Genomic DNA, 20,600 nt, shown 5'->3' with positions numbered 1-20,600 from the left:
TTTCATTGTAATGGCGATCGCCGTTCATGGTGCGGTGATGTCATTACATTGAAAGTGAAATAACCCGATCTTCTAATTTCACTTTCACTGCTTTGGTGCTTGTGGGGCTATCTCTGCCTCCCGAGCACCGAGACGCACAGGAGAGCTATCATTGGGGAGGGGTAGAATCTCCCCATTCAAATGGTACCCTTTCCCTAGTGGATACCTGCTTGGGGATCGCCGAAGGAAGGTGATCACCAAGTAGGGGAGGAGCGGCCCCTTGGACAATGGCTTTTGCTCCACCTTAAGTTTTTGGCCATATTCAGTTTTTCTGCCCTTCCTGTGGGTCAGAAAGCCCACAAGGAACCACGTTTTATATTTTTTAATGTAAATTTAGGGGTGGCGGCTGCCCTGAATGGGCATTGTTATGCCCACACCCCACCCAGAAATAGGAACAGTCTTGGGGGTAGATGGGGACAATAACGTTCCACGATAAAAATGATAACTCACTAGTGTGGGTGCCCAAAGCAGAGTCAGCTTAAAAGTTTATAAAATGAAAAACTGAGGGGGAACCAAAGCGTGTCCATGAGATCAGGTTTTTAAAATACTTTTTAGGCTGACTCTGATATGGGCACCCACACAAGAGAGGTATAATTTTTATCAGGAGATCGAGGGGAACACTGGGTGGTAGGAAATGTGTGCCAATGCAGTGATCCTTCAACTTCCCCACACTGACATGTGAGGAAAATGTTACTTTTTAGCTAAATTTTTGGTTTGCAGTGGATTCTGGGTAAGAAAACGCTGGGTGGTCCACACAAGCCACACCGCCAGCCTAGCGACTGTCCGCCCACACCGCCAGCTAAGTGGCAGTCCACGCACACCTCCAGCCAAGCACCATCCATTGCACACCGCCAGCCAATCCTCAGTCCACACCGAGCATTAATCCACACACACTTCCAGCCAAGTGCAAGTCCGCACACACTATCAGCAAAATGCCAGTACACACACAAGCCACATGCCAGTACATGCAGACAGTCTGCCAAACTCTCCTTCCTTCCTCTCTCCTCTCCTCTCCCATTCCCTCCTCTCCTGTCCCATTCCCCCCTTCCCCTCCTCACCCTCCTCCCATCCCATCCCCTCCCCTCCCCTCTAGTGCCTTTCTGCCCCCCTTGGGGAAGATGAGCCTAAACATATCGCTAATCCGCCCGTAGAGGGGCAGAAATGGTTAAAATAATTGCTAAAAAAAAGGGCCCCTTGACATGCCCATAAACATATCCTTGGTACCTAGTGGGCTTTCGCCCCCACCCAGGTGAACAGATCAGGTGTAATAACCACCGTCTACCCGGGAGGGGGTGGGGGGGTCAGGAAGAATGTGCACATTTTTTTTGAGGGGGGGGGCATCCCGACCCCTATACAGTGTAAAAAAAAAAAGTAGTCCCTGTTGTCGGGTTGCCCCCATATGCCCCTGGGGGGTAGGCAGACTGTCCCTTTTGTGTTTGGAGGGATGGTGCGGGCATTGGCATGCCCATTTGGGGCAGCTCCCACCCCTTATCATTAAAAAAAATCCCTGCTTCCTAGTGGGCTTTCTGCCCCCCCCTCTCCCCCCTCCTGGGGGCAGATCAAGGGTAATAACTTCCATCTGCCCTCCCAGGGGGGCAGAAAGACTGTTATTAGGGACTGGGGTGGGGGCATTGGCATGCCCATTGTGGGCAACCCCCACCGCTGCATAATCAAAGAAATAATACCTGGTGGCTAGTGTGCTTTCTGACCTCCGACCCCACCCCACCCCCTCGGGAGGGGGGCTTAACGACACTGCCTATTTCTGGCAGGGCAGCGCCCACCTCTAAATCCACATAAAAATGTAATCCCTGGTTCCTAGTGGTCTTTTCTCACATTTCTGTGTAGGAAGGTTTTGGGATCACTGGGCCAACAGAAATTTCATACCACCCAGCGTTTCCCCAGGTACGTCACTTGAGTGGGTGGGCCTAGTGCCTACTACAGGGAAGGGCCCAAAACGTATTGTGGGGGCATCACAATTATCTATCATAAAATGGCTTGACACCAGTGTTTTTGGTCCCGGGCTCAGTGCCATATAGGGAAACCAAAAAGTCTGCCTGCCTATTCCTGAAAGCTGGGAAGATGGTGATTTTAGCACTGCAAACCATTCGTTGATACCATTTGCAGTGAAAGAAACAGACTTTTTCTTCTGCAGCACTTTCCTCCCCAAAAACAAAATGTTGCTATACTTTGGCTAATTTCTCAGTCCCCTCCAAGGGGAATCCACAAACCCTGGGTACCTTTAGAATCGTCAGGATCTTGGAAGAAAAGAATGCAAATTTGGTGTGGGAAAAAAGTTACAGCGGCATAAGCAAAAACTATCCCAAATAGCCACACACATTGCACAGGGAGGAGGGGGAGGGCTACCATCAAAAGGGTTAAAATATAGGGGACTAAAATTAATTTGTTTTTACTAGTGATCTAAAAGTGTTTTGGCATCCACCTTGAACTCTGAAATTATACTAACATGTATCCTTGATGGAAAATTATAAGTACAGGTAAAAAATTGGTAGTTGCTGCCTGGAAAGATGTGGACCTGGCCACATCCAGCTCTTCTAGTACGAAAAACACTTAGTGCCTCATTTCGATGTGGGTCGGAAAACCTTCAACCGACATGGAAAGTTCACACTCCGACCGCCGAATTACAATGTTAGCAGTTGGAGTGTAAACCGGCTGGGGAAACCGACTCTGTTCCAGTTGGAAGCCACTCATAATTCCTTAAGGACGGTGTTTCCGCCGTCGGAATTATGATGTCTGTTTCTGGCCGCCATTCCTTGTCGTCCTTTCCGACATGAAATGGCTGTCGGACAGTGTCTTTGGGGGGCCCCTAACAGGGCCCCGTTCTTACCTGGCCCTCCGGTTGGGGCTCTGGTTGGCACCTATGGGGCCCACCTTCACATCCCTGCACCGTGTGGCAGGCACCATAAGGTACACACTGTACATGCTTGTGCAAAAACGTCCATTGTACAATGGAAGCTTGTGCTGTGGGCCGTTTCAGACCTCAGCACAAGCTCCCATTGTAAAATGGAAGTTTGCGACCACACCGTATGCTAATTAAAGTGTCGGGACCACTGACCGGAGGTCGGTTGGTTCCGCATCTGCGGCGATGTTGGTCGGAGGGAACTCCGACCAACATTGTAATAAGGCACCTATTGCACCCAATATTTCCTGTGCAAGGCTCAGTTTTTACTCAAAAATATATTTCTCTGTTATTGTTGAAATGTTGCATATAAATACGAAAACTCTGCCTCTGGTTACCTCACTGTAAATTTTCTGGTAATAAAGGAAGTAAACAGTCTAGAGCCCTGCTTAGACAAAATTCAACCGGCTCTTGCTAAGAAACTGGACGTACAATTTAGGCACGGTTCCCTCCCCCTGCGTGCATTTACAAATAAATGGTCTGGCAGCTCTGTTCTGGGGTGCCCAGCTTGCACTAGTGGAGAAGAGACTGAACTTCATGTATTTTTTTTCTGCCCCGTTTATTAAAAGAACCGGCACAGATGGCTGGTTCAACTGTGTAGGAACCTAGGCACATCACATTGTAAAGAAGCATTTAGGCTCATTAAATACGATACTAAACTACCAATTGTCTATGCTGTATCCCGTTTTGAATGTTCCATGTGGCGGGAGCGAAAGCTCTTTTTAGGAACCTACAATGGTTGTTATACTGACTGATCATTTTTAATTGTGATGCACCATCCAATCTTGTTTCATCTGGATTTCAGCTTTCTTATCTGTTTTTATTCATTGTATACATCTGTGAATGTTCTTTTATGGTCCACGGGCCGAAATAAGAAATGATTGACATATAAATATAGATGTTCCAGCATCCTGCTCAAGTTCTAGATTGTCTTGTTCCCTGCTCTCAATGTTATATTAATTTTGATTTTCTTATAATATTCAGCCTTGTGTTTTTTATGATGTCCTAGCTCATAGGCTGAAACATAAGCGTTATGTAAAATAAATACACAATTCTCAGCCCCTTTTAAAATATATATGTGAGAGCATTTTGAGCTCTCTAAAAACTTTATTTAAGGCGTGATTAAATGTTTTTTCATGGTTTTCAGATTGCCTTCGTTCCATTATTAATGGGGCATCTTCATTTGTATGCCTTGTTATAGATATGAACAATTACAGAGGCTTTCATCACTTCCTTTTTTTTTTGCTAGGTGTGAAAACCATCTCGAAAAGCTAAGTGTGTTTTGTTGGACATGTAAGAAGTGCATCTGCCACCAGTGTGCTTTATGGGGAGGAATGGTGAGTGGAAAAGAAAATATATTTAGACTTCTTGGTTGGAGAGATAATTTAGTTGATCATCATGTTAATTGAATATGTGTTTCTGTAGTGATGCTAATGCAAGGTGCTGGTTTGTGGTGTTAATGGTCTACTTTGTGCGCAATAATGTCTGAAACACCTTTCTTCATGTTTTTCCTTTTGAGAAGTTTCTTTGATCCTCAAAAAACATATGTATATCTGTGCGTCTTTTCCCCTTTGTCCTAGCAGATGCACTTTCTGAATCTCTGCACTCCATCATAACTGCTGTTTAAGTATTGCTTCACATTGTGTGCCTTTCATCTTGAAGCTATTCTGCAAATTTTGCCGTTAGCTTCTTGTGCTGTCATTGGAATCCATAAACAGTCAACCAGATCGCAGGTTTGAATACTGGAGGCACATTACCTTGTGTGCAACATACTCATCCAGATATCCCAATGCTTACCGCTTAAGCAGGAAAGCATTTTTTGTAGAGATGCAAGTGTATGGGAGCAGTGGATGTGCTTTTAACAGTCTCACAATAATCCCTTTGAAGAGTTTTCAGCTTGTAATTCATCATAGGCACAAAACAGGGTATCCAATATTCCAAAGATGAGCATGGTCGTGTGTTTGCATCAAAAGCCCAGAACAATATTTTGTTTTAATCTCCACAGTACATTTTGCTTTTGTAACTAAAGAATTTTCTTTTTTTAAATAACCAACTGTCAAATCCAGGTGGAGATTGATCTATCTCCTGCACAGAATCTGCATAGATAATTGTGATGCTAAGAACTTGGAGTTCCAAAACAAAGCCCAGAAATGTTTTAAGTCTTTGAAACTGAGCAGCATGTTTTTGGAATGGTATGTCTCAGATAGTTCCAATGTTGGATTTTGTTCTGGACATAATAGCATTTTTTAATTTTCAACAGTAATCCTTCAAGGTATTGTTCAGTTAGATGTTCCTGTAGTAACATCTGCCTGAGCAGTGTCTAGTTCCTTGGAAAGTAAAGTGATAAATATTATTTTAACTGTTCGCATCTACCGGTAAGATGGTGGAATGTTGGGAGGAGCATTTATTCAGGCATTCCACTCATCACAATTTTTTTTGTGTTACTTGGGAAGAGCGATATGACACAAAGTGATAGCAGCAGAAAACTGCGAGCCTCTTGCTTTTTCTGACACACTGCCTATAATGCGGGTTGAAAAAGGTCTCACTGCAGAGATTTTAACAGATGAGTTATTTTAGTACATAGTTTTATGAACAAAGTTACGCAGTTTGAATCAATGTTGCTTGTTTAGTGTACTTGAACTGAATCCCTTTAGCTTCATTGTTTTTGCAAACTCATGAAACTATAATTGGTGCTTTGGCCTTGAATATTTGACATGGCCGAACTATGTGAACTACTTGCTTTGTTCAGATCCAGGGGACACGTTGTTTCTGTATCAATAATACCTTTGAACAAATTTATAGTTAATTTATGATGGCATTCTGCATGTGGCCACAGACTAAATATTCCTGGTGCAACACTGTCTTGGATATTAATTACTTATTGGTACGTGGGGTTTTAAAATTAGCTTGTTCTCTCTGTTGGTTACGCTCATTTGTGAGACAATTTTTTTTGCTAAAGCACTTATTCCCTTACCACTGTTCTTACACTGGAGGGCAGTGGAGCTGGCTGTTTTGTACAGTTCGGCCTTTTTCTTCTTTGTTGCCTTCTTACTTGATAGTTTTCTTGCTGCATCAGAGTTGACGGGGTAGGAAGCTGTCTGCTTATATTGTATCCTAAAAAGAGGTATGCTGTGTAAAGAGTCCAGGTATGCCTTGTGAGAAGTTGGCCTGATGTATGATGTCACTAGTTCTAGTGTACACCTTATATCAGTCCAAATACCCTTATGGTGATTGGTTGTAAAGTCAACCTTATAGACCAGCTATCCTAGTGGTAGCATGGACAAGAGCAGTCTTAGGCTAAACTCTGAATGGCATGTGAAGCCAGCTGTGATACCATATATAATCCCTTGAGTACCAAATGAAAGGACACCACAACAGATATATATATAAAATAAAGTGTATTTATTCTAGTCAAACCCTCAGCACTCTTTATGAGATTAGAGGTAAGTACAACACAGTCTTATTTATGCATACATTAAGTCACACAGGTAAGTAATACAGTTATGCCCTAGGGGCCACGCAAACCATATACTAAGTAAGTGGTATAAGGACCACTGTCACGGAAATAGGATAGGCCTAGGCCTAGGGAATCGCTGGGGCTACACTATACTACCAAAGGTTAGGAAGTGGGAGGCCCACGGGATTCAGGTGCAGAGTGGAAACACTCAGGCGTAATGCGTAAAAGTCACTAGCAATAGTACAGTTTAGAAATAGATAGATTTAGGACACTTCCGGAGTAGCTAGGAAGTCGAGACTGGAAAACTAGACCCTAGGATAGTCACTATCCTGATGAGCACCGGAGTACCCAAGTTACCTAGCCCACAGGCTGCGGGTGCATAGGGGTGAAGTTGCGTCGGGTGTCGTCGTCGACTCCTATGGATGCCTGAAGAAAGATGCTGACAGGCAGTCAGTGAAGAGTGTCCGGTGGATCCCAAGGCTGGGATCAAGAAGAGAGGAGACCTGCAAGCAGAAGGGACAGAGTCAAGGTCACTAGCCAGTGACCACGTGGAACCAGGAAGGAACCAGGCGATGTCGTGAAGATTGCAGGTGAAGGTGAAGCTTGTCGCTGCAGCCACGAGGACCAGGAGGCGTCGAGGACGACCAGGACCAGGAGGCGAGCTGTCCCACGAAGGCTCTTGCTGTCGGCGGCGTCGAAGTTGGACTAGGACTCACCAAGCCTTGGCAAGCGGAACCCACGAAGAACGGAGGACTTGCTTCTGGTACAGACCAGGAAGGTCTGGGGTGCTTCTCTTTTTCAAAGAAGCAGGAGCCAGTCTGGAGGAGCCAAACCAGCGGTGAAGATTTCAGGATGCTTCGTCACAAAGGCCACTAGCCAGCGGGCAAGCAACCGGACAGACACGGCAAGCAGGAAAATGCAGAAGGGCCCCACGCAGGACTCGTGGAGTGTGGGGGGCTGATCTTCGGTGCAGATGGTGCTTGGGGTTGGGGCTTCTCAATCCCCGGTGCACAACTTCGAGGGTGCCTCAGAAGCTGCGCTTGAAGATACTAGCCACTTTTCCCAGGTAGCCGGTCCCACATCTCTCGTCGCCTCCACGGATCTCAGCTCTGCTGTGGATGTGGATCAGGGTCGGAGAAGTCTGGAAGTCAAGGCTCTGGTCGGGCTCTGCAGTCGGTTCCTCGTAGAACTTGGGCAAAGCAAAGGGTAGTCTCTTGATGGTGCCTGTTTGCACAGGGTAGCCACTCCTTGGCCACAAGGGAGATTCTTCAGTCTTCTTCTTTCGTCGAATGTCGAAGGTCCAGAGTTTCTGTTCAAGTTGCAGGTTCAGGATAATCTAATCTCCTGGGGCCCAGCTACCACTCTTATACTAATCTGGGGGGCTGGGATACCTGCTAGGTCACGCCTTATGGGTGGGACCTGGGAGGGGGTGGTTACACCCACTTCCCTTTGTCCAGTTTCGCGCCAGAGCTGGGGCTGGAGTGCCCCAGCGCCGGTTTGAACTGGACTATGCAAGGAACACCTTGTGTGCCCCAGGCATGTCTCATTCCTTTCAGCCCACCCTGCCCCAATACACTAAAGGCTGTCTGGGGAGGTGCTAGCACCTCCCCAAGCAGGAAACCTATTGTCCAGGCCTATCTGGCTGGGATCACTCCCAGCAGCAGGAGGTCAGACTTGTGTCGTGGCAGCAGCATCCATTTTGTGATGCTGAGGCTTTGGTCAGAGGTTAACAGTGAAGTATGATTTTAACATGTCTTTCCCTCTAGAAGGGGGGAATGATATCCTCATGTCCAGAAATGGTATGGGGGTATTATTCCACAGTGTTAGACACCTTACACGACATGTTTCGATAAAGCCAAACCATAGTTACCATAACCGTTTAAGATTATAAGGCACTTAAAGAGTATATGGTAGGCTATATTATAGAACAGCTCTAAGGACATGGTTCCGAAAGCTGCAGACAGGCTCAGCTCATGCTAGAGCACCATCTCACATGTTACCAAGCACTCTGCCTCCAGGATTGTTAAGGCCTGCCATAGGAGTTGCTGATAGGTACACATGTGTCTATTTTAAGGGTAGATATAGGTATACTATATCTAAGCAAGGGGTGATTACACGACCTTGCCCCAGCTGAGTGATCAGCCAGTTGTGTCTGATTGGAAGGCCAGACCAGGGGTGGCATAATACATGCTGCAGCCCCTGGGAGGCCTAGGGTACACCTATGCCCTGGGTACCTAGGGTACACTGTACAGGGTCCAATAAGGTGATCCTTACCAATTGGGAATGTACCTAGGGTACATGGAGTCCATTTTAAAGAGAGAACAGACAGCCTGAGACCCTGAATGGCAGGATCTCAGGCCAACTAAGTCGAAAAACCAGCTAGCCACTAGGCAAAAAGTTTGGGGGTAACCATAGTCAGATATCCACCTTCCTACATGCCTTATGAGTGGACAGGGGCTTGCTCCAGCAATCCCAAGGTGCTCTATCTAGGGTAGTGTGGTTGAGCAGCCTTAGGCTTATTAGAGCAGAATGTTAGACAATTGTTGCACACACAGAATCAATAAATGATGCACACACTTAAAAGGACATCCACACCAATTTGGAAAAATAACAGGTATTTTCATATATATATTTTGAACCCAAGAACTTTATCTAGTTAGTACATTTTCGTAATAGCCTTTTTACAGTTTTAGCACAGTTAATCAACAGTGTGTCTTTTATGCGTAATGCTTTCCTATAGGAGAGAGAGCATGCACTGCATACACATACTTGTAAGGCGTTTCCGTGAGACCCCTTTGGTGGTGAAGTGAAAGAGGGACCAGGACTAAAGTTCCACAGGCAGATTGGTTGTATCTGCCTTGGTGAGTGAGGGTTCAGAAGTGCTGGACGGGTTGGTTGCCTTGCACGCTATGAGGTCAAAAGGAAGAGGGGGCCACCTAGCGATAGGCTGCAAGAGGGAACTTGGAGACAAGTCCGGGAGCTCCCAATGGGGGTGGGGCTTGGGTTGTGAGTGTCCTTGGAGAATGGGGGAGCAGTCATTTTCTTTAGGTCTTGGCTGGATGGCTCGGGTGCATAGTGTTTGTGGTCGGCCGGCTCTCATGCGTCAAGGCGCTCATGGGTGTTGATCAGGGCCAGCAAAGTGGAGGGAAACAGGACAGCTGTGCCACTCTTGGTACTGGCCTCTGTGGTGCTGATGTCTCTCGGCGGCTGGTCATGTGTGATTTCATTGAAGTCTGGACTAGGTCGCGTAAAGGGTCCTGTACACGGGTATTGGTGCAGCAGGGCTTGTGGAGGTCCTGGCGTCTTCAGGCTCGGCAGAAAGATCGATCTGACCTCCTTGAGTGCTCTGACCTTCTCCTGGGAGGCTACTGCTTAGTGGACACGGTGGACAGGAGCTTCTTTAAACCCAATTTCGTGGTCACTGCCGGCAGGTTGCAGGGGAGTAGCTCCTCTAATCCATGGGAGATGCTGGCTGCTGTGCAAAATGCTGGCACCCTCTGGGGCTTTTGGAGGATGCATAGTTGCGGGATGAGTCAGGTCTTTACAGTTGTTGAGTCTCTGTACGGCAGACAGGGCTTCATACCAAAAGTCCACAGCAGTCTCCAGCTCTTGCATGGTAAGCTCTTCAGTGTTTTCTTCTTCTTTTCAGTCAGGGGAATCTGAAGTTCTTCATTCAGGGAGCCCCCTAAATACTAAATTTAGGGGCATTAAGGGACTGGAAAGTATTAGGCAATGGGCTACCTACTCTTTGGGTCACTACGCCCCTTATATGACCACTTCCCGTGGGAAGTGGGCATAACCCTGTCTGTTTCCTAAATTCTGCAATCACCAAGATGGCGGAATTCTCTCCAGTGGGGCACATCAGGCAGCTCACCGTAGGGGTGTGACTGTCCTGGGTGTGCTCCATGCCTACTTCACATACTAATTACCTGCCTGTTCTGGTGCCAAATGGGCCTCAGGGAAGAGGGTCGTTACAACAAACAAATGATGGACGGAATGCTGACAATGCAGACATTCTCCCCCAGTCAAGAGATCTGGGTTAAATCCAACGTTCTTTTGCCCACTACGCCACCCCAGTTTAGACATGGCCATATGCAAATCAGTCTTGACCCTGTGCCTCATGGGAACAGTCCAGCCCGAACTGCCAAGCCATGTCTTCCCTGGACCGGAATCAAGCATCCTAGGACCGGTTTCTGGCTATCAGCAGTCATCAGCCAGGATAGCTTGACTCCAGTGGCGTAGTGAGCACGGGTCCCACGTCTGGGAATACCCATCCCACTTAGGGCGAAAAGCGTTACAACAAACAAATGATGGACGGAATGCTGACAATGCAGACATTCTCCCCCAGTCAAGAGATCTGGGTTAAATCCATCGTTCTTTTGCCCACTACGCCACCCCAGTTTAGACATGGCCATATGCAAATCAGTCTTGACCCTGTGCCTCATGTATGACATTGTTCTGCATTCTGTCCATCAATTGTTGTTTTTGCATTTGTCACCCCGAGTGGGAAGGGTATGCTCAGACGTGAGTCCCGTGCTCTCCATGCCACTGGAATCAAGCTATCCTGGCTGACGAGGGCTGAAAGCCCGAAACTGGTCCTAGGATGCTTGTTTCCAGTCCACGGAGGACCTGGCTTGGCAGTTCGGGCTGGACTGTTCCCATGGGGCACAGGGTCAAGACTGATTTGCATATGGCTGGGTTCAAACTGGAATGGCATGGTGAGCAAAAAAACGATGGATTTAGGCCCAGATCTCTGTACTGGGATGAATGTATGACATTGTTCTGCATTCTATCCATCAATTGTTGTTTTTGCATCAGGGAAGAGGGTGGCATTTCCCAGGTCTGGGGGATGCCGGGGTCACATATCAAAAGGCAGCATGGCTTTGAAGCCTCTGGCCTTGATATTCTGATATCTGTTCTGTTTGGAGGAGGTATAAAACATCTCATGACATGAGCTGGCATTGTTCCTGACCTCTAGGAGCGGGGCTCTCTCCTCCTAGGATGTCAGATCCTAGGGGGGGTCAGAAACGCATCTGTGGTGGCAGGCTGGACTGGTCAGCCAGCACACTAATAGGGGTGTGCCTTTAAGGTACCTTCTGGGTGCATGTATTAAAAAACGATCACTGGAACCAGTGTGGGTTTATTAATACGAGATGTGTGATACCAAACCGCTTTGGTTTCAGTGAAGCCATCCTGTAGTTGGGGGACTCGTTATCACAAATGCCCGGTACATATATTCAAGATGCCTTCCCTGTTCACTGGTAATGTCCAGGAATTGACATGGACATCATAGGGTAATATCTGTTCATGCAGATATGTCCTCACATGTAATATATTACACCCTGCCTTAGGGCTGTTAGGCCTGCTTGTAGTGGTGTCTTACAAATATTGCATGCATGGTCTGCAGAGGTGGCTCACAGGAGGTGTGCCATGTCGTGCCTTCACTTTTGTCTGGACCATGTCACGCAGCCTGCAATGGCAGTTTGCATGAGTGTGGTGAGGGTTCCCTTAGGGTAGCACAATATATGCGGCAGCCCTTAGGGACCCTCTTTAGCATCCATGCTCTCGGTACCAGGGGTACCATTTACTAGAGGCTTAAAGAGGGGTGCTAAAGATATTGCCTATTTTGGGAACAATTGTACAGTTTTAGGGAAAGAGGTCTGGCACTGGGGACCTGGATAGCAGGAATCCAGTGAACTTCTGTCAAATTTGCATAATTTACCAGGCAAAAAGTGGGGGTGACCATGTCAAAAAGGGGAACTTTTCTAAAGACCACCCAACAGAACAGCCAGCTTTGTTTTGCCTTTAGTTTCATTAATTGAGTTGGTGTTAGAAACTAAACATGTGTTGCATCTGCAGGTAAAACAATAACTGATGCTCGTAGATGGTGTGTGGTTTCAGTGTTGAGGAGTTTCCTACATTGATAGTTTGAGGAAGTCCATTACAGAGTCTTATGCACAAGATAAACATGTTTATGTATGTGGTATTTCTGTGAGGCAACCCTAGCCAAAAGGTAGAGTAGCGCTGTACAAAGTCAAAGACAAGCATAAAATCGTTGAGTGATTGGAGAGGTTGCTGATATGTAGACGGTGTGGATTGTGATGTAGTGTTATTTAAAGAGGTGCGCCTGTAACCTTTCCTAAATTGGAGGAGCGTTGGGGCAGTCCTGATTGATTACGGGGATGTTCCAGATCCCAGGAAAAGACCTGCTGCCGTGTATTTCTTTATTACACTTTTTATTCTGCGGGCTGCTGCTGTTCTTGCTTAGGGTGTGCAGAGCACCTCCGAGAATGGTGAGCTGGTCTTTAAGTTAAGTGGGCTCCAGGTTATGATGGCTTTGTAAATGATGCAGTCTGTTTTGAAGATGATGCCAGCCAGCAAAGGCTGCCAATGGAGTTCCATTGGGATGGAGGTGATGGAATCGAATTTCTTCTAGTTCTGGTGCAAGTCTGGAATCTGAGTCTGTGGAGCAGGTCATTACCATTCATCCAGGTGCTGTAGTATGAGGGATTGAATAATGGCTCTGAAGGTGCTTTCTGGGAGAAATAATGGAATAGTTTTGTATTTCTTTTTTTTCAGAAGAGAGCGCTGGTACCAGGTCGTCTTTGTTTTTTGTCAGTGATATTCTTGAGGGTAAGGTTGGTATCTAGCGTGAATCCACATGATTTAGCATTAAGTCAAGTTGGGGTTCGAAGCAGTCTAGCTTCATGTTATCTAGCCAGGCTTGTACTGATTTCTGTTTGTTGTCCAATAATAAGAATTCTGTCTGGGTTAGGTTGGGTTGAGTTTCAGGTAGCAGATGTTGGACATTCAGGCAGTAGCGGCCGATGTTTGCTATGAGTGGCGGGGAGGGCGCTGGTGCGCGTGACTGGGGCAAAGGGGTCGCAAAGGGAGGGGGTAAAATAAAAACCTTTAAAAATGTACCTTCAGCTGGCCGCATCTCACTCTTATGCTCCTTCTTCTTCTTCATGCGCATGCTCACAGCCTGCCCTGTAGCCAAACCTGAAGAGCAACTTCAGGATTGGCCTGAGCGCTCTGGATTAGAATACCAGGACAGCCTGGGAGTCTGTGCCTGCTCTCTCCAACCACAGCAACGCAGCTGGGATTGAAGAGAGCTTCACTGCGCATGGCGGTTTTTCAGGCCAAGCCGTTATGTGTGCAGTTAAGGAAATACACACACCACTCCCCTCAGTGTTGTCACCCCCCCCCCCCCCCCCCCCCCCCCCCAGGCCCTGTCCCAAGATGACCGGAAAGGAGAAATAAAACAAGTGTTTTATTTTTCTATTCCTGGCGTTTTTGGGTGAAGGCGACACTCCTCCGCCATAGCAAGGAGCAGCCGCTTCATTCAGGTCTGGATGTTATGCAAGCAGTTTTTGAGGTATTTGATGATTGAAACAGAGGAGTCTTTCAAGTAGTTTTGTATCACTGGCATATTGTGAATCATGATGCTGTTATCTTGATAGAGCACTCTAGTGGTTTCTTGTACAGGTTAAACAAGATTACAGCACAGTATTGAACTCTGGGTGACAAGTGATGGGGATCTTTTGGGACTTAAAGTGCCCATGACTATGTGGACAAACTGGTGTTACTTGGAAAGATAGGAAAAGCGACAGTGAATAACGTTGTAGGTCAATCCCATTAAAGATTACAGGCACATAAGAAGTCCAGCAACATCAGGAGGCAGGGATCATTTTCATCTGTTGCCAGGAGGGCATTGTGTATGATGTGTAAGTTAGTGGTCTCTGTGCTGCAGCGTGATCTAATCTGATAGTCATGCAGGAGACGGTTGATATTAATGTGATCTTGGAGTTCAACATAGGCACCTTTTGCAGTGAATTTGCTGATGAATAGTAGGTGAATGACAGATATTAAGGATAATCCTGCCCCCTGCTTTTGGTGAGCAGTACCCCTGTGCGCCGGGAGGTGTTGTCATTCAGCTCCGCGTTGCGTCGTCCACGCCAGAAGTGGCGTGTGCGGTGCCTATATGGGCACCATCTTAGTGCGCTGACGTCTGTTCTTTTATTTCCACGCCACTCGGCATAGATCCTGAGAAGGCTTCCTGCAGTCACTTTTTGACTGACACTTATCAACCTCTTGTCCAAGATTTTTTCAGACTTTGTCTCCTGGTGTGCAGGATGTCCACCAGAAAAAAGGTTTTAAATCGTGCGCCACCTGTCACCGACAGTTGTGGGTGGCAGACCTGTCGGTGACGGACCTGCACTTGGTTTGTCTTTGGTGTCTTGAGTGATATCACAATGCCAAGACTTGTGAGAATCACTGCACCATGCACTCAAAGCTACTGAGGGAGCAATCCCTCAAGCTCCTCCATGTCCGACTTTGATCAACTCTGACACTCCAGATCTATAGTGAGGAAGGTCCCGAGATTGTTTGCAAAGTTATGCCCGGCGATAGTCCTCAGAAAAATAAATTGTTGAAGAGATCTTCGACTAAGTAGCTCAAGACTTTGAACGAGTCGCGGGCCGTCGTCACTTGATGCCTAGGCCTCTGGTGGAGCCTGCTCAGTCTCCATGCCTCCCTGAATTTTGGGGAGCCAGAGCGACCAGTCTCGCCCCATGGATCTGTTTATGGATCCGGATGGGTGTCAGTCAAGTGACCACAGCCCACCGCCGTCGCACCATCATGAGGGACTCTAGTTTCCTCACCCAGCACTTCACCCATGAAAGCTTGGTGGTTTACTCCACCACTTCCAAGACCAACCACAGCACATCCCCTACCACTCCACTGGATAGGAATCCAAAAGGCTGGATACCTTTGGGAAGAGAATGTCTTCTTCTACCAGACTGGTACTGCGGTCAGTGAATAACGCGTGCCTCCTGGGCTGATACTTCCATATGATCAGGGACTCTGTTGTGCAAGTGCTGCTCATGGACTTGGAGAAGGCTTAAGCCATACTCTTTCAAGCACTTGCTGATGGGTGGGATGCAGCTAAGGTTACCCTAAAATGTGAGCTGAACACAACAGACTTGCTGGGCAGAGCGATTTCATACTCTGTGGCCCTTAGGTGCCATGCCTGGTTGAGAACCACTGGCTTTTCGGGGGATGTCTAGGCTTTGCTTATGAACATGCCTTTTGATGGCTCTCGTCTGTTCTGGGAGAAGCGGACTCTGTGCTGAAACGCTTATAGGCCAGCAGGGCTACAGCCAAGTACCTGGGTCTTTCTGTGGCCCTTCACCACCCCCAGTCCGCCTTCCTCCTCTTTCGTGGCCATAGAAGGGGTTTTTAACCATGTCTGTACCTTCCAAGTCACCAAAGCCATCAAGTCTCCTAATCTTTTCCCACAGACTACGTGCGACAGGTCGCCAGAAGTCGGGCCAGTTCACCACCCCTCCCAGCAGCCTCCAAACCCTTTTAGTTTACCCTCCGACCATTATCGCCATCCAATGGGTGGCAGGATATGCTTTCACTTTCACCACTGAAGGCCAATAAAATCCGACTGTTGAGTTTTTCAGCTTGTCCAAGAGGGCTACTCTCCGTTTGTGACCACCCCTCCACCCATGCCACCCACTTATGATGAACTGATGGAGAATCACTGCTCCTTGCTCCATCAGGAAGTGTTCGCTCTCTGTGCCGAAATAGCTATAGAGAGGGTGCTGGCATCAGAATTAGATTGTGGTTGCTATTCCTACTACTTTCTGGTGTCCATAAAGCACAGAAGCCTCCGTTGTATTCTAGACCGGTGCCTTTTCAACCTCTTCCCGATAAAAGATAAATTCTAGATGTTTGAGCAAGTCCTATCTGCCCTGGACCAGGAAAACTGAATGGTAGCATTGGACCTGCAGGATTTGTATTTCCACATCCCTGACCTGTGGTTCACTGTAGGCCAAGAGCCCTTTCAGTTTGCCATACTATTTTGTCCATACCAGCATCCCACGGGTGGTTTCAGTGCACTTCTGGAGGCCAGGGGTTCCAGTCTTTCCCTACCTCGATCCTGTGGCGAGCCAGCTATTGAAGGCTGGCTCGCCACAGGCTGTGGTCTCTCCCTTCCAGACTACGGCAAACCTTCTGCACTTGCTGGGATTCACTGTTAACGTGCCAAAGTCACACCTGACTCCCTTGCATATGCTTGCCTCCCTTTCCTCTGAACTGTTCTGGAAATGGTGCCGCTTCAGGCCTATACTTTTGAATGGCGTGTAAAGGGTATTCAGGCCGTGATACTGATGTTTCAGGCTCTATCCTAGATTTTGGTGAGTTTGACCCTGAGGTTGTTGGGCCTCACGGTATCTTGCACCCAACTTGTGACACATATGCGGCCTCTGCAGTGGGGCTTTAAGTCCCAGTGGGCGCAAAATCAGTGGAATCTCTCTGACATGGACCAGATTTCGGAGGGAACTGCAAACGATCTGCAGTGGTAGCTGACGAACCACAACCAGATCTGACTGTAGTAGCAGATATGTCACTGCTGTGCTTGGGCAGCCATCTGGGAGAAGTAGAGAACACAGGACTCTGATCTGTGGTTCCTCATCAATCTGTTCGAACTTGGGCGATCTAGTTGATATTGAAAGCCTGTCTTCTTTCAATCAGAGTAAGGCTGGTACTTGTGTACAGGGACAACTCCGCCGCCACATAGTATTTCAACAAATAGGGCTGAGTGGGGTCATGGACTCTCTGTCAAGAGGCTTTGCATCTCCATCTCGAGACATGGTTGGAACACCAGTGCATATCACTGGTGATTCAACACCTGACGGAGTTTGTTAACGACAGAGCAGACAAACTCAGCTGTCGACGTCTACCGGAATACAAATGGTGTCTCCACCCAGGGGTGCCGCAAGGTCTCGTCCAGGAGTGGGTAGATCTTTTTGCTCTCTCCAACAATGTGCAATATCCACAGCTTTGCGCGTTGTGGTTTCCGAGGCAGCTGTTCCTTGGAGGAGCCTTTCATCTCCAGTGGAGCTCTGGCCACTTGTGCACCTTTCCGCCAATATCACTCTTGCCCAGAATTCTCACGAAGATCGGGAACAACCGGACCCAAGTCCTTCTTGTGGCTCTGGATTGGGCATTTAGTCTGGTATCCCAGCTGTTGAACATGAGCATTGGTCCTTTCATAAGAGGCTGCCTCTTTGGGAGGATATACTGTTGTATCAGTAGGGCAGGGAACAAGAAATCGCTTTGCATTCATGCTTGAAGATTGAGTGGTGACATTTGACAACTTCCATCTTCCGCCTCAAATCTGCAATGTTATCTTGGCAGCTAGGCGTCTTCCCCCCTAGACGATATATACCTGCCATTGGAGCAGTTTTGTGGCATGGTGTACATATAAACAGGTTGTCTCTCTATCTGCACTCCTTTCCCAAGTTCTCTTGTTTATTCTTACTTAAGCCCAGTAGGGCTCTACTTTGGGCATGTTGAAAGGCATAGAGATCCACCCTCAGACAGTTTTAGAGTTGTGTCCTCCCAGACTAAGTGTGTTTCCTACAATGTTGGAAAAAACACAGTTTTGTTAAAATACCCCTCACACACCAAAAGGGCCCTTGGTGTCATGCTTCAACATAGGGGTCTTCCTACCCCGCTGCGGGACGGGCGTGCTGCGACCTATGACTACGGGGGAGCACAATGTTTTGTGTAAGACAAAACTATGCGTCGTGTAGGAGTGTGAATGGAAGGGTCAGGAGTGAATGAGAGAGTAAATTAAAAAATACCTGGCTCTTAGAATTAACAAACTTTAATATTCCTTTGAGCTGGCATTATTAAAAGTGGGGAAACAAGATGGGAGGTATATTGCCTGTAATGAGCTGCCCCTCCTATGTCTGTCTACATGTTTCAAAGCCCTCCCCTGGTTGCTTCTTCAGGACCAAGATGATCCCTTCTACACTCACTATATGTTAAGGAACAATGTCTACAAGATGTATGAAAAGTAGTGTATGTACATGTAGTATTTACTACGTGATGAACATGCTAAATAGTCATGCACAGTATGCAATACCTAATTTAGTATACTACTTTGTGATCTGGAAGGAAAACGACAAAATATTAAAATGCAAGATACATTCATTATCCATCATCATTGTTGGTGACCTGCAAGAAAGGTGATGTCTGACTATATATCCCTTATCAGTACATTGTGAAGTCAAAGTTGGTGATGTGTCCTGCTGTTAAAAAAAGACAATACAATGACAAACACACATCTAACATAAATCACGCATTCTATATCCAAGATTAGTATATAGGACTGATATCCGCAAGTCCACAAGATGATCTGTGCATCCAAAGAACCAAACAGTAGTTTTACAAGGGTACATCCCTGGAGAGAAATAAGAGTAGTTTGTCAAGGTTGTCAACCTACTTGTTCCCTAAGAGGATAATGCCCCATGAGCCTTTTAAAACGGGTGGGAAGTGTGTCAATAGTCACACACTGCAAACAAAAATATGAAATGGAATAGCAGTTTTTTAGAGTTTTTAACGATCATTAGTCTCATCTGTGTGCCCCCTATTGGTGACGATGCTGTACTTACTACTCCCAGGACACTGCCTCACTGTGTCAAGCCACCCCACGGCTCCGTCGAACAATGGGACCGTGCGGGTGTGCCCTTAAATAGTTAGGTTAATTGCTGTTCCCGCCGCCCAGTGAAAGTTAATCCTAAGCACCTGTTTGAGAAAGTCACGGAGATTGTCCCGATGACATACTTCCGGTGGGCGGGATTGTACCAGTGGGCAGGAAGCTAGAGTGCTCACCTCGTATGTGCCATAAAGAGAAAGAATCCTCTCTCGCGCCTATCGTGCTGACGCTCCATATTCAGAGCGAGTGCATTGGCTCTGAAGAATCCCCCGGAAGAAGATCCGGTGTAGTGCTTCCCCTACCGGGCTACGCGAAGTCTCACAAGGCTAGTCTGCTAACCTTTTGAGTTCTAAGAAAAGTGACTGGTTCATATTAAGCGCCTAGGTTTTTGCTAATAGCAATGTCCTCCATAATAAATAAATAAGATTCATGTCTGCACCGGTCTTTTCTGTTTTACGTCTAATCGCTAATATCGGAAAAGAACAGGGTAGTTAAAACAGGATCTTATTCTTGTGCAGATTGTTCTGCAAAGGTATGTTCCATAACCTTGGATAACTGAAATGAAATGAAAATAAATTTATAACGGGCAACTTAGCCCAATGGGCGTCAAGGCGCCTAACCAAATATAGGATCTTCAATCACAGTTGCTTACTGGTAGGCCTTAGAGAAATACCAGGTTTTGAGTGCTTTTTTGAACATGGCCATAGAGGGTTGAACCTTGATATCAAAGGGGAGAGCATTCCACAGCCGTGGGGCCACAACAGAAAAAGCCCTACTTCCCCATCTAACTTTCTTAAAACGAGGAATTACTAACAAATGCATATTTGCAGAACGAAGAGCCCTGCAAGGAGCGTAGCAAGTCAAGAGAGAGCCCAGAGCATTAGGAGGATCTGCCCTTAAGGCTCCAAAAACCAGAGTCCGAAGTTTAAAAGAAATCCAATATTGGATGGGGAGCCAGTGAAGGCTTTTCCTGGCTAAGGTGGCCGAAGATGCAGCAGGAACAGATAGAACAAATCGCGCTGCCGCATTTTGTATCACCTGAAGGCGATGGATCAAACCCTTATTAATTTCAGCATATAAGGAGTTACAGTAATCTAATCTTGATCCAACCAATGACACCACAATCTGCATACGTGATTGAGGAGAAAGATAGTGAACAATTCTCCTCAAAATCTTAATGACCCCCCAGCAAGTAGAAACCGTTCTGTTAACCTGGAGGGTCATTGACAGTGAAGTGTCAAATATGACGCCCAGGTTCCTGGCGGACTGAGATGGAACAGGACAAGAACCCAGAGAAGGGGGCCACCACTCATCAGACCAACAGTCCTGATTGTTCCCGAAAATCAGGACTTCGGTCTTATCACCGTTCAACTTCAGAGAGATTAAAATCATCCATTCGGAGACTGCCTGCATGCAGCTCCTAAAGTTGAACGCTGAGATATTCTTCGAGTGGGTCAGGGACACCATAATTTGGGTGTCATCGGCATATGACACAACCTCCATCCCCTGCGATTTCACAAGCCTTGCCAGAGGGGCTATATAGATATTAAACAGGGTCGGGCTAAGAGCCGAACCCTGTGGGACCCCGCATTGCAAGGCTTTAGCAGGGGAGAGAAACTCGCCGAACTTAACCCTCTGTTCTCTTCGCTCTAAAAAGGAGGACAAAAGACTCA

The 20,600-nt window shown here is 47.0% G+C and overlaps 1 protein-coding gene across 3 annotated transcripts in view; it reads left to right on the top strand.

Moving 5' to 3' along the window:
- Positions 1 to 20,600, top strand: part of TRIM37 (tripartite motif containing 37) — a 1,106,152-nt gene that overhangs the window by 213,899 nt on the left and 871,653 nt on the right. For all 3 annotated transcript variants that reach the window (XM_085649381.1, XM_085649379.1, XM_085649380.1), the window contains exon 5: positions 4,206 to 4,293. In XM_085649381.1, coding sequence (XP_085505507.1) covers positions 4,206 to 4,293 — 88 coding nt within the window. The remainder of the gene's footprint in view (positions 1 to 4,205; positions 4,294 to 20,600) is intronic.

Source organism: Triturus cristatus, chromosome 3_2 (assembly GCF_964204655.1).
Source record: "Triturus cristatus chromosome 3_2, aTriCri1.1, whole genome shotgun sequence".
NCBI classification, from domain to species: Eukaryota; Metazoa; Chordata; class Amphibia; order Caudata; family Salamandridae; genus Triturus; species Triturus cristatus.
Note: the sequence above shows the minus strand (reverse complement) of the source record. Positions and strands in the feature narration are given on the sequence as shown.